The 13,224-nt window shown below is 43.5% G+C and overlaps 1 protein-coding gene across 2 annotated transcripts in view; it reads left to right on the top strand.

The window, feature by feature from the left end:
* The window catches only part of LOC124794677 (protein FAM193A-like), a 225,302-nt gene that overhangs the window by 47,868 nt on the left and 164,210 nt on the right, over window positions 1-13,224 (top strand). For both annotated transcript variants that reach the window (XM_047258212.1, XM_047258211.1), the window contains exon 8: window positions 1,130-1,333. In XM_047258212.1, the coding sequence (XP_047114168.1) occupies window positions 1,130-1,333 (204 nt within the window). The remainder of the gene's footprint in view (window positions 1-1,129; window positions 1,334-13,224) is intronic.

Here is a 13,224-nt window from a genome sequence, read left to right as displayed (position 1 = left end):
AGGTGCTGGATTTTTGATGAATCCAGCATGATTGGATGTAGGTATGGGCTCAAGGTAAGGCCTCTGGGTAGGACTGAAACTTTTGTAGTATGGACGTTTTTTGCGGATATGTTGGCAACAGGGTTTTGGGTTTGTTTAAGTGGCAGGTTTGGTTGGATTTTGAGAGAGCATTTTAGAATGTGGACATGGAAGAGGTCAGCTTGGCAGGTCTGAATGCTATGAGGAGTTGGTGAGGGTGTTCACTGGGGATTGTGTAGATGTCGACGGGGAGGGGTTGTGAATAGTGAGAGTTGGATGTCAATAACTTCAGAATGCTGTTCCAGATGTTGGACAGTAAGAATTTCAATTTGGGAGATGCGGTATGTTGGGAGTGCACATTAGCAGCGTCTTGCGGAGGGAGCAAAGGTCGTTCAAGGATGCCTGTGGCATGGAGATTTGTTTGTGTAATATAAAGTTTGTGTGGGGTGTAGATTGGCACAGTTTGAAGATTTTAATGTCATTGTGAAAAAAGGAATGGCACCCAGAGGGGAAATTTTATGGTTCTGCCATTGGAGGGGATACCATGGCTTAAACATAGTTTGAGGAATACTGTATGGGACTGGGTTTTAGCTGAAGATGGGGATACTTTTCTCAACTGACACAGGTAGTTTGTGTGTGTGTGTGTGTGTGTGTGTGTGTGTGTGTGTGTGTGTGTGTGTGTGTTGGGGGGGGGGGGGTGTCTCTCACACATTGATTTGATTCAGGAACAGATAAAGTCTGTTGTAGCATTTGCCCACTGATGCAAGAAAAGTAATCGTCTTCCCCATGCTTCTTGATTGTATTTGTATTCTGACACTTTCCTGTTCTTGATATAAACCCTGTTTCTTTGTTTCTTGTTCACACTCTGTTAATACTGTAGTCTTATGATACTCACCCTGTCATTTGTTGTATTAACCACTTCTGCAAACTGTTTCAATATCACTCCAGATCCCAGAGAAAGATGATACAATTTTAGGTTCTCAGTGCACAAGTAAGTGTGAAATTTTTATTTCCTGTGTTTATCTAGTTAACATGGCTAAACTTTCTACCTGTTTTCTCCCATTTTGATGTTTATTATTTTATAATCGGAATGGGAAATTCTTTCCTACAGTGAGCTACGCGAATTTGATGAGCATTTATTGAGTTTGACTGGAGTGGGTTGCAGCGATAGTGGAGTTGATGATGGTGGCAGCACGTTATTGTGCCCAGGCTGTAGTGCAAGACGTGGTTGCACATGTGATGATTGTGCCGTAGCCCACTTGCTAAACTGTAGTCATTTTGTTTCACCATCAGCCTCTCCTATACCTTTTTATAGGTAAGTTGGGATATTGTTTTCTAATAACAATAATGGTTACACTGAGGTGACAAAAATCATGAGATACCTTTTAATAGCAGTCTGACCTTTTGGCTGGCGCAGTGCCCCAACTCTTTGTGACATAGACGTGACAAATCATTGGAAGTCCCCTGGAGAAATATTGAGCCACACTGACTCTATAGCTGTCCATAATTGCAGAAGTGTTGCCGGTGCAGGATGTTGTGCATGAACTGATCTCTCGGTTATCTACCGTAAATGTTTGATTGATTCATGTTGGGTGACCCACGTGGTCAGACCACTCGCCCGAATTGTCCAGTATGGTCTTCAAACCAGTCATGAACAATTGTGGCCTGGTAACAATTCCATCATTGTTTGGGAACATAAAGTCCACTAATGGCTGCATTCCATGTGAACACAGTCCTTAGCATTATGGAGCCACCACTACCTTGCATAGTGCCTTGTTGACAGCTTGGGTCCATGGCTTTGTGGGGTCTGCACCATGATCAAACCTTACCATCAGCTTTTACCAAATGGTATCGGGACTCATCTGATGAGGGCCTGGTTTTCCAGTATAGGATTCAACTGATGTGGTCACGAGCACGAGGCACTGTAGGTGATGTCATGCTGTTCGCAGAGGCACTCATGTCGGTTGTCTGCTGGCATATCCTGTTAAGGTCAAATTTAGCTGCAGTGCTCTAACAGATATATTTTTTGTACGTCCCATATTTATTTCTGTGGTTATTTCACACAGAGTTGCTTGTCTTTTAGCACTGCTCTTTGCAAACTGCACTGCTCTTGGTTATTAATGAAGGCCATCAGTCATAGCATTGTCCATGGTGAGAAGTAATGCCTGAAATGCGGTATTCTTGGCACTGTTTTGACACTGTGGATCTCTGAATATTGAATTCCCTAATGATTCTTGCTATGGAATGTCCCATGCATCTAGCTCCAATTACCATTCCATGTTCAAAAGTATGTTAATTCTTGTCGTGTGTCCATAATCACCACAGAAACCTATTCACGTGTCTCACCTGAGAACAAATGACAGCTTTGCCAATGCACTGCCCTTTTATGTCTTGTGTACTCAGTACTACTGCTATCTGTATGTGTGCATATCACTATCCCATGACTTTTGTCATCTCAGTGTATTTGTTTGAGGATTTTAGTGAATGAAGTAATTCTTTAAATCAGTTTTCTTCATTTCTTTGTTTTCTTTTTGTAAACTTCTGTGTGAAATACTGAAAGAAAAGATGACAGTAGCTTTGACTTGATTGTTCTTTTTTATTTCGTATCTTACGACTCGCATGACTCCCTCTCTGGAAATGAGACTATCTTGCTTGCTGGTTCTGCCCAAGTACATTCAGTTACATTTCAAACTGAATCCATGGAAGAATTATTTTTATTTTGTGATTTTTTGATGGTTGAACGTGTTACGAACATCTACAAAAACAAGAAGTCATGGAGTATTTAAAAAAAAACAGCCGTGTGTGATGCGCAGAACTTCACCAGTGACCTTCAAAATATGTTCAAATAGAATGAGAATGTATAAGACTGTAAGTGATGAGAGAGCACTACTGATTGCCTTTTTGTAGGTGAGCGAACATGTCAAGTGCCATCACTGTGGGAATTTCACAAATTTGACAAGAGTTTCAACTTCCCTTCCATATGTCAGGACGGCAACTTTCGGTTGTCTATTCATAGAGGCACTTGCTTTCAAGAAATTGGGGCTGTATTTTTTATCAACAGTCTTCCATAAGATTTTGTGGCTACAAGATGTGCATCACTGGTAGTTCTGTAGTTTTGTACAGAGGTTTTCTCAGGATTTTGTAAAGTACAGAGGAGCTGGGACTTACAATTGAGATAGGTGAGTTAACGTTTGGAACAGTTAAATGTGAGAAAGGGGTATTTGGGTTTGGGATGCTGTTGTTTGGAGGGGAGGGGGATCCTCTCTTAAGATTTTTAAGGAAATTATATAAAGGACAAAAAGGATTCTTGCGGATTTGATTGGCAGTTCGTTGAGAAGTTTTTCACCATGATTTTGAATTAGTTTTCATCATATACGGATATGAGGAAAGAGTGTATCTTAATTTAACGGTAAATAACAAATAAGGGTTCAAGAATTCGTGGGCCATGTACGAACACAGTAGAGGGATGAAACTTCCTGGCAGATTAAAACTGTGTGCCGGACTGAGACTCGAACTCGGGACCTTTGCCATTCACGGGCAAGTGCTCTACCATCTGAGCTACCCAAGCACGACTCGCGCCCTGTCCTCACAGGCTGTGGCTAAGCCATGTCTCCACAATATCCTTTCTTTCAGGAGTGCTAGTCTTGCAAGGTTTGCAGGAGAGTTCCTGTAAAGTTTGGAAGGTAGGAGACGAGAAACTGGCAGAAGTAAAGCTTAGAGACGAGGCGCGAGTCGTGCTTGGGTATCTCAGATGGTAGAGCACTTGCCCGTGAAAGGCAAAGGTCCTGAGTTCGAGTCTCGGTCTGGCACACAGTTTTAATCTGCCAGGAAGTTTCATATCAGTGCACACTCCGCTGCAGAGTGAAAATCTCAATCTAGGGACAGTAGAGGGATGTTTGGCAGGTCACGAAATAAGTTTTGAGTTGGGGGAAAAGATAATTATGCTGACAGAAGTGTTGCCTGATAATTGTCCTTTTCAGTGTTTGCTAAAGTTAATGGGAAAAGTGCCTAGGCCTAAGGTTGTTAGTTAAATTTGAGATGGGGGGGATACATGATGGATGTGTAATAGGTGTAGAATTTGTAAGTTTATGTTGGGATTAAGGTGTTAGTGTAGTTTTTGGAACTGAATGATAATACTGTAGTGTTTTTGTGTGTATTTTGTTTGTTTTGAGTTGTTTATAGTTGAGGGTTCATATATTATTTTCAGTTAGTTTTACATTAGTTTGTTTTTGTTGTTCGGTAATATTTCTGGGTTAGTGGGAGAAAGACTCTTGTTAGATGGGGATGTTTGGGTGATTTGTACAATATTAAAATGTGTTAATGTTTTAGTTTTTATGATGAATGTTACCATGTGTTCTGTGCATATTATGCACTTTATTTGTATTGGGTAACTGAAATTAAAGTTAACATGTATAAATATGTATTGCTTTGTTTCTTAGTTAATATTGTTTACTCACTCAAGGTTAGTGGGTATTGTAGAGTTTGGTGTAGCTATGTAAGTCAAATGATTTTTTTCAATATCAAATGTGGCATTTTTCATCAAAGTTGTTTTATTGTTTGTTGGTATTGTGCAATTCATTTCAGCTATGTGGGACAATTGAAGATGGCTATACTAACTTTGTGTCTCTTTTTTTTGTGATACGGGGTTTGTTTATTTTTGGTTTTGGTTCATATCTGAGGGGAGGAGGCATCAGTTGCTGTATTTGTAGCACCAAAAGCCCTCCAAATTCCTGCACGTGTCCCTTAACTAAAGAAGCATTTTTTAATTATTTTGAATATATTTTGTGTTATGGAAATTGTCTATTTGGTACAGATGAAGAGTGAAGTGATCAGTACCATATTGTATATTAATGAGAAGCTTGTGCCTGTCTCTGCCATTTTGATGGTGCTATAGGTCAAAGATGATGCCCGGTATCAAAAGTACAAGTATTTTCTGCAATATTTATTGCAGAAAGCTATTTGTGGTTAAAATATTAAGAAATATATTAGGTAAATGAAATATACTCTCGTTCAAAGATGTTGGATGATATAACAACATATTTGGAATATAATGTGTTTCCTGCAGCATAGAACAAATACTGCTTTAGTTTATCCTCAACTCCTTGTATGGTCTTTTGTCCAACACTTACAAAACTTGTTGTGTTGCCAGAGGTTCCACCTTAGTAGTCAAGGTTAGTGGGGGTTCATTAATTAATTCTAAGAGGTTACCTGTGACTTTGTAGACAGACTAAATATGTCAAGCTGCACTTTTTTGATCCATGCCAAACTGTTGTACTTTTGCTATTAGGAGGGTGAACATACGGAAAAAGGAGGAAGGTTGGGGGGGGGGGGGGGGGAGGGGAGAGAGAGAGAGAGAGAGAGAGAGAGAGAGAGAGAGTGAGTGAGTGAGTGAGTGAGTGAGTGAGTGAGTGAGTGAGTGAGTGAGTGAGTGAGTGAGTGTGTGTGTGTGTTTGAGCACTTATGTGTGTATATGCTGACAAAAACGGTGAAGAACCCAGAAGGGGAGGAGAAAACAAAATGGAGCTTCATGGATTGAGAGGGAATTAGTATTATTTCACTGATTGCAGTACTGAGTCAAATTAACAAAGACCTTTGTAGTATGAACCAACTTCACAGTATAATGTTGCACCCGTTCTGGCTTGGATGCATGCAATGATTCAGTTGGCCATTGGATCATCTCTTGAGGCAAACTGGCCACAACTGTTGTAATTGATTGTTGATATTCTGTATATTGACACTAGAACAGAGGTGATGTCCGAGGTGATCTCTCTACCGGGGACATATCTGAGGAGTGTGCTAGACACAAAGGCACCTAAGCGTCATGCAGACAGTTCAGACACCCATGCCATCTGTGGACAAGCACCATTCTGTTGAAAAATGACACCACAACACTGTTGCATAAGAGGTACGCAGGGTGCACATGATGTGCTCGTGTGCCATCAGATTTTCCCCACCACTACCAGCAGTCGCCTGAAGCTATAGCTGATGGCACCACACATCTTGATGACAAGAGTAATGCTGCTGTGCCTCTCCAATTTAATGGAAAAATGTGACCTCTCCTCAGATCGCTGCCACACTCACTGACTGTGGTAAACCAGGGTAGTGCAGAACTGTGATTCACTGCTGAACACAACACAATGTGACACCATTCATCAGCAGTCCGTGGTTCCTGGGCACAGCACCACTCCAGATGCAGTTGTTGGTGTTTTGGTGTTAATGAAGCATACTCAGGGCTTGGTAATTACCAAGGCAGCTGCTGCTAATCTCTGATCAATGGTGTGAGATGACGCAGAATGATGTGGGAAATCCGTTACTATCCAATTTTTGTTACTGTTAAAAGGTATTCCCAATGTGAAGATCTCCATTGATTGATTGATATTTACTAATGATTTTAAATCTTCCATCTGCACATTAGTTTGCAGCAAACAGTTAAGAGATTTGGGAATTAGGATGAAAATACTGTTGATAAAATTTTCTGCTGAGTAAATAGTGTGCATATTTTGTAATTGTTAATAGATGTTTCTGATCCTCCAGAAATTAGCATGAGGAACACCACTTTTAAATTTCTTCAGTTACTTTGTAAGATGTACCATGCAGAGTAAAATGATTAAAATGCTCCATGACTTTCTCCTCCTAATAGGTTCACAGTTAACTGTCTAGTGGGTAGTGTTGCTGCCTCTAGATTGTGTTGTCCTGGGTTTGATTCCTGGCCAGGTTGGAGATATTCACTGGCAGACTAGGTGTTTGTGTTGTTCTAATCATTTTATATCAGCTTTGTCCCAAAGACATGCATCTGGCTGAACAACTCCTGCAAGCTGGCCAATAAAGTCATATGATTATTTTTCATTTCATTCCCTTGTCACAAACACAGAATAATGCTGTAGCATACTATTGGGTTATGTGATGTACTGGGATCCAGGAAAATAAGTTAAGTCAGCCACCAACACTGCTTGTCGGTTACTGATCAATGTGCTGACAGCCCCCCCCCCCCCCCTCCCTTTCTCCCTCCCTCCCCATTTCTCGATAAATTATATTGCTGTATATTACTATTCAGTCAGCATTGTGCGCTTTTGTTAGAGGAAAGACTGGAAGTGAAAGATAGTAAGCTGTGATTAATGGAACCAACATTTTAGCTGAAAGTATCTCATTTGTCACAGTGACAGGTCTCAAGAGCACTGATTCGTCCCTGCTATTTTATTTTGGCAAAAGAATTTAGCTTTGTTTTAGGTTTGCAACATACACAGTGCAATATATTACATTTTGGCAAAGTATATTGTGTGTTTTAATGAGAGAATAGTGTTGAGAATTGCACATACTAACACCTTTATTCCATATTGACTGGTTATAAAAATGGTGAAGAAAAAAAAAAAGCCCAGAATCACACACAGTAGTCCTGCTCCAAGATGATAACTTATCTCAAGGCAGCTGGCATATCGTGCAGGTCCCATGGAGCACCAATGAGAACTGCCGTTCCTAGAGGATATCTTCTAGCAGGTTGACCATGGTATCCTGCTGGTGACATGGTGATCGCTTCGAGGGCATGGCTTCTACCTGACGTTCGTCTTGTGGCAACCACCCATGGGGCTTGCAGTGCCATTGGTGGTGCAGGTGGCAAATATGGATATATTTCATACAGTTGTGATAACTTCGTCTCACTGTCAATCGATCACATCAACCCCTCCCACCTGCCACCTGCTCAATGACATCAGCCTCTCCCCCCTGACGACTGCACATAGGGACAGGGTGTAGTAGCAGTTGGCATGGAGGCTATGAGGCCCCCTTCTGGGTCCGAGGCTGAGATAGGCTACATCTCTTAGTCGACAATCCCAGGACTGTCTGGAGGAGGCACAGATGTTCACAGAGCGTCCACTGGAGATGGGGTCACCTCTGCTGGAAACAACAGAGACGAGATGGGAGCGCTGGGGTCTATTCCGTGACCCCAGGGGACCGAGGGCCTGGCTGCGGCGAAGCGGAGCTGGTGAAGCGGAGCTGGTGGCTGCAGAGGTGGGATGTGGCGAGGCATCCAGGACCGGGAGCACTGACTGCTTCAATTTGGAGTACACCTGGTTTTGGTGGTGATGCCTGATATGGTCCCCAGCAGAGATATCATGTATCTGGCAACCATGAGAGCTGTGGACTGTATCATGGATCCAGGAAGGAAGGTGACACCAAATAATCGCGCCCACATCAGGGCATCAAGCTGGAACCGGGGACGGACCCAAGGGAGGGGGGTGAGGGATTCTGGTGGAGATAGCAGTAGAAGGGGAGTCTGTGGCGGCTGCCCATATATAAGTGTTCAGAAAATTCTGGAACACTTGTAATTTTGCACCAATGGTGTGTTGGAGCGAAATGCGGTTTGCATCTCTCACACACCTATGTTTAATGTGGAACTGCCGGAGGTTTCATCATTGTATGTCATTTATTTATTGTACAGTGCCATATTGAGTGGAACATTGTGTTGCACAGTTTGTGAATTTCGAGGTGGTAGAATTGGAGAAGCAATGTGTCTGCACTAAATTTTGTGTGAACCTCAAGGAAGCCTTTATAGAGACACACCAAATGATGCGGGAAGCCTATGGTGATGAGTGCTTAAGCCATACTTGTTGTTACAAATGGTTCACACGGTTTAAAAATGGCCTGAGGGAAGTTAAAGATGACCCTCGTTCAGGACACCCTTCGACGTCTAACCGATGACGCTGATGTCAGGAACGTCAGCAAAATAGTGCATGCCGATTGAAGACTGACTGTCCGAGAGATTGCAGAAAAATGTAACGTTCCAGTTGGATCATGTATTGAAACCCTGACACAGTTTCTTGGAATGCAGTTGTGTTGCCCCCAAGTTTGTCCCACAGCTCATGCGCCAAGACCAGAAAGACCTTCGCCTTGGAGTATGTAGAGAGCTTTTTAGTTGCGCAAATGAAAATGAGATATTCCTTAAGGGGATCATAACTGGTGATGAGACGTGGGTATGGTTGTGATGTTGAGACGAAGGTTTGACCTTCACAATGGGTCGGGAAAGGTTCTCCAAAACCAAGAAGAGCTTGTCAGGTGTGGTCAAATGTCAAAACCATGCTGATAGTTTTCTTTGACTATGAAGGATTAATTCATCATGAATTTGTGACACAGGGCCAAACTGTTAATCGATGGCGCTACCGGGCTGTGTTGTGATGCCTGCGAGAAAATGTGAGAAGGAAACAATGGCCTGAAATGTGACGAGACAATTCATGGCTTTTGCATCACAATAACGCACCTACACATTCATCCGTGAACTATAGCACAAAAAATGAAATCATTATGCGGCCTCATCGTCCGTAATCCCCAGAGCTTTCCAAGTTGAAAACCCCCATTGAACGGGCAAAGATTTGCATTGATACACAAGATAAAAGGAAATTCGCAGATGTCACTTTGTGCGATCCAGCAGGAGGTAATTCGCAAATGTCACTTTGTTCGATCCAGCAGGAGGTGTACCATGACTGCCTCCAGAAGTGGAAATGTCTATTGGGTGTCATGTATCAGTCATGGAGGAGAGTATTTCGAAGGAGACCATGCACAGTAAGTAAAAGGTAAGCGTAGAAAATTTTTTGGGCTAAGTTCCGGAATTTTTTGAATAGATCTCGCAGTAACTCAGGAAGGCTTTTCCTGGTGATGGGGGTGGCCCGATAATGGCCAAAAACAGCTTGCAAGCCTCATCTGTGGCACCACACTGTACCACAGCTGATATCATCACCTTGGAAGTCCACATTATCCATTCTGTCTCCCCGTTGGATTGTGGGTGGGATGGGGCAGTGAGCTGATGGGAGACCCTTGATAGCAAAGATGTGAGATGAGATGAGGCCGTAATGACATTTTCCCGTGTATTGGAGGGGAGTGAGTGGATATAACGAAACATGGAAAACGAGTTGACCACAACGAGCCACATCTGCTGCAAAAAAAGGGCTGGCAGAGTCAATGTGAAGACCATTCCTGGGGCCAGGGCTAAAAACGTTTTGGGGTAGTTGCATGGTACAGGAATTTGCATGGTGAATTTGCATGGTACTGGACCGAGCTGACAACTAGATATGACTATTGATAGCGTGCCAGCGGGCATGCTGACGGGCCAGCTGCTTCATACATGAAACACCTCAGTGACTGATGTGTAGGAGGTCGAGGACTTGCAGCGCAGAGCTGGTGGAATAATGACCAAAGGCCACTCTTGTTCCTTCAGGATGAGGAGAACCCAGTCACGGAGGGAGAGTCAGGGACAGAAGGCAAAGTATGTCGCAGGTGACTGTGGGTGTCTGTGGACCATGAGGCCAACTGTACCATATCCACTGGACAACTGAATGGAGAGTGGGGTCTACCCATGTCTGAGCCGCAGCTGCTAACACATCGAGGAGAACTTTTGAAGAGCCACCGACGAGTCAGCGTCTAGTTAAAACTGAGTGTTGGCCTTGAGACCTGGGCCAACAGGCAGATGAGACAGAGATTTGGCATTTGCGTATGTGATGTTGTACGTGTATGTGGAGAGACAGAACACTCAACACTGAAGCCTCTGTTGTTTTGTCCAAGAGTCAGGACCAAGGAGCAAAGAATGCCAGTAATGGCATTTGGTCTTTGATTAACTGAAATTTCATGCTGTACAGATAGGTATGCAACTTTTTCTCTGTGTAGACAGTAACTAACGGCTCTTTCTCTATTGGCGAGTCATTGTACTGAGCTTGGGTTAGAGTTCAGAGCCATTGGAGTCCTGTTGGGGAGCACTGTGCTGACTCCATGCTGTGAAGCATCGCTGGCAATGGAAAGGTGATTGGCGGGCGAGTATGGGACAAGGCAAGATGCAAATTGCAGAGCCTGCTTTAGATGAGAAATGTCATCTCACACCCAGGTGACCACACGAACTGAGCCCTTTCTCATGCAGTGCGTTGAGGAGGGGGGCGGTGAGCTAGGCAGCCTGGGGGATATAACGACAGTAATCCGTAATACCTAATATTTTCCAGAAAGGACTAGTTCTTTCAGAGTTTGGGCATGTGGTAGATGTCCTGCATGTGGTCTCTGGTCGGACAGATGTCCTGTGTACAGAGGAGGAAACCAAGATGTTCCATCGAGCATCAGAAAACTTACACTTACTGAGGTTACATTTCAGCCCCCCTGCCAATAAGCGAGGAAATAAGGAGTGCAAATTCTGGAAGTGCTCGGCCAGAGATGCCCTTGTCACGATGATGTCGTCTAAATAATCGCCACACGAGCAAAAAGTGCAGAAAAGCAGCTGGGACACTAGCGATTCAAAATGGAATCTGGTTATACCTTTACAAGTCAAGGGTGTTTTAAGCATCAGCAGGTTGCAGGAATCTGGATGTAACTGCAGCTCTCCTATGGTTGTGGAATTGAGAAGGAATCTACAATCAACTGGTCATTCAGAGCCTTAAAATTTCTGCACAGCCCGAGTGAGCATCTTGAAAAAAATGGGATTACTACACTGAGACCCGGCCGCTGTGGCAGGTTTGAATCCTGCCTGGGGCATGGATGTATGCGATGTCCTTAGGTTAGTTAGGTTTAAGTAGTTGTAAGTGTAGGGGACTGATGACCTCATATGTTAAGTCCCATAGTGCTTGGAGCCATTTGAACCGCACTGTAGTGCAACCAACTTGTCCAGTTCGCTTTTGCCACATCCTGGAGAATGAGAGCAATCGGGCACACCCGCATGTAGGGCATGGTTCAACCTGGCTTCCAGTTAAGGTATAACTCGACTGATGCCACCTGACCCAAACGAGAGACAAACAGTTCTGAAAAGGAGGTTGCCAAATGTTCAGTGCTGTGAAATGGAATATCCAAGGAGACCAAACACATGATCTCAGAAATGTAAAACCCAAATTGCTTGATGGCATACAACCCAAAGATGTTTTCCACAGTGCTGGAAGAAATCATCAAGAACAAGAATATGCAGGACACATTTCTGTTGAAAACACACTGCACCATAATTTTGCGACCACCATAGGCTGTGACCTTCCTCTGAAATGGTGCGTGTAGGAGAGGCCACCACCAAATAGGTAGAATTATCAATTAGAGAAGAAGCAGCACCGATATCTGCCTGGAAAGGTACTGCTGACCCATCATGTGCAGTAGGGGTGCCAGTATCTACCCAGAAAGATACTGTGGACCCATCTGTGGACCCACCATGTGCAGCGTGAGGAGCAGCTTGACAGGTTACCATGATGCCGAGTGAAGCAGTGTCAGCCCGAAAAAATAGCTCCTTGTGCATGGCCATGATATCTTACGCTGATATACAGGCGCCATGATATCTTTCGCTGATATATAGGCATGATGTGGCACACAGAAGCAATGTCGCTAATGCTGAGAGAAACACTGAGGTCATGAGCAAAGACAGCACTGCCCAGTGTGCTTGCTAGAGAGGAAAGGAGATAAAACCTCCAAGAAGGAACTGTGATTGGGAGCACTCAGTGTGTTGCTGTGCAACTCGGAATGACTGAACAAGAAGTTGTTACTGAGAATACCGGGGTGTGTGCTTCCAGTGTGTGTACTGTATGCCCAGCCATTATGGCAAAACAAAACTCCTCTCTACAGTCACACTCCCACATGAGTTCAAAAGATCAAAGGAAGGATATGCATGGCACAAAGTTTGTGCATGCACTTCTCTATTGCATATGAAGAAGCAAATCCCTAATCATAGAATCAGCATACAATTTTTGACAAGAACCTGCTGAGCAGATGAAAGTGCAATGATCACTAAGACCGCGAAACTCATCGATCCAATCCTTACATGATTCTGATGGCAACTTCCGTCACCAATAGAATTCCAACCTAGCACATGCCACCCAAGACTGACTTCTGCAGACAAACAACAAAGCACAATTATCAGGAAACGATAAAGTTTTGGCATTCACTGTAGGAGACAACTTCTGGAGCAAAGCTAGCACACCTTGAGAGGACCATGACAGAAATAAATGATCACTTCCAGTTGGTGTTGATTAGGTTATATGCTGCAAAATGATGGTTTAGGTGCGGGAAATATGTATCCCAGTCGTCATTGCCATCCCCAAAGAAATGAAACAGAGGAACAGCCAGGGGCAAGTCACCTCTGGCAAATGATGCTGACAGCTGTTGTAGTAAAACCAAGTGCTGGCACTTTTGCTCCATTAACTGTCTATTCAATTGATGCTGTTCCTATTGTGGTGCAAGCCACTACTGCAGCAATGCTGGTTACTTGAA

This window comes from Schistocerca piceifrons, chromosome 4 (genome assembly GCF_021461385.2).
Source record: "Schistocerca piceifrons isolate TAMUIC-IGC-003096 chromosome 4, iqSchPice1.1, whole genome shotgun sequence".
NCBI classification, from domain to species: domain Eukaryota; kingdom Metazoa; phylum Arthropoda; class Insecta; order Orthoptera; family Acrididae; genus Schistocerca; species Schistocerca piceifrons.
The sequence above is the reverse complement of the archived record's forward strand: the minus strand, read 5'-3'. Positions and strand labels throughout refer to the sequence as shown.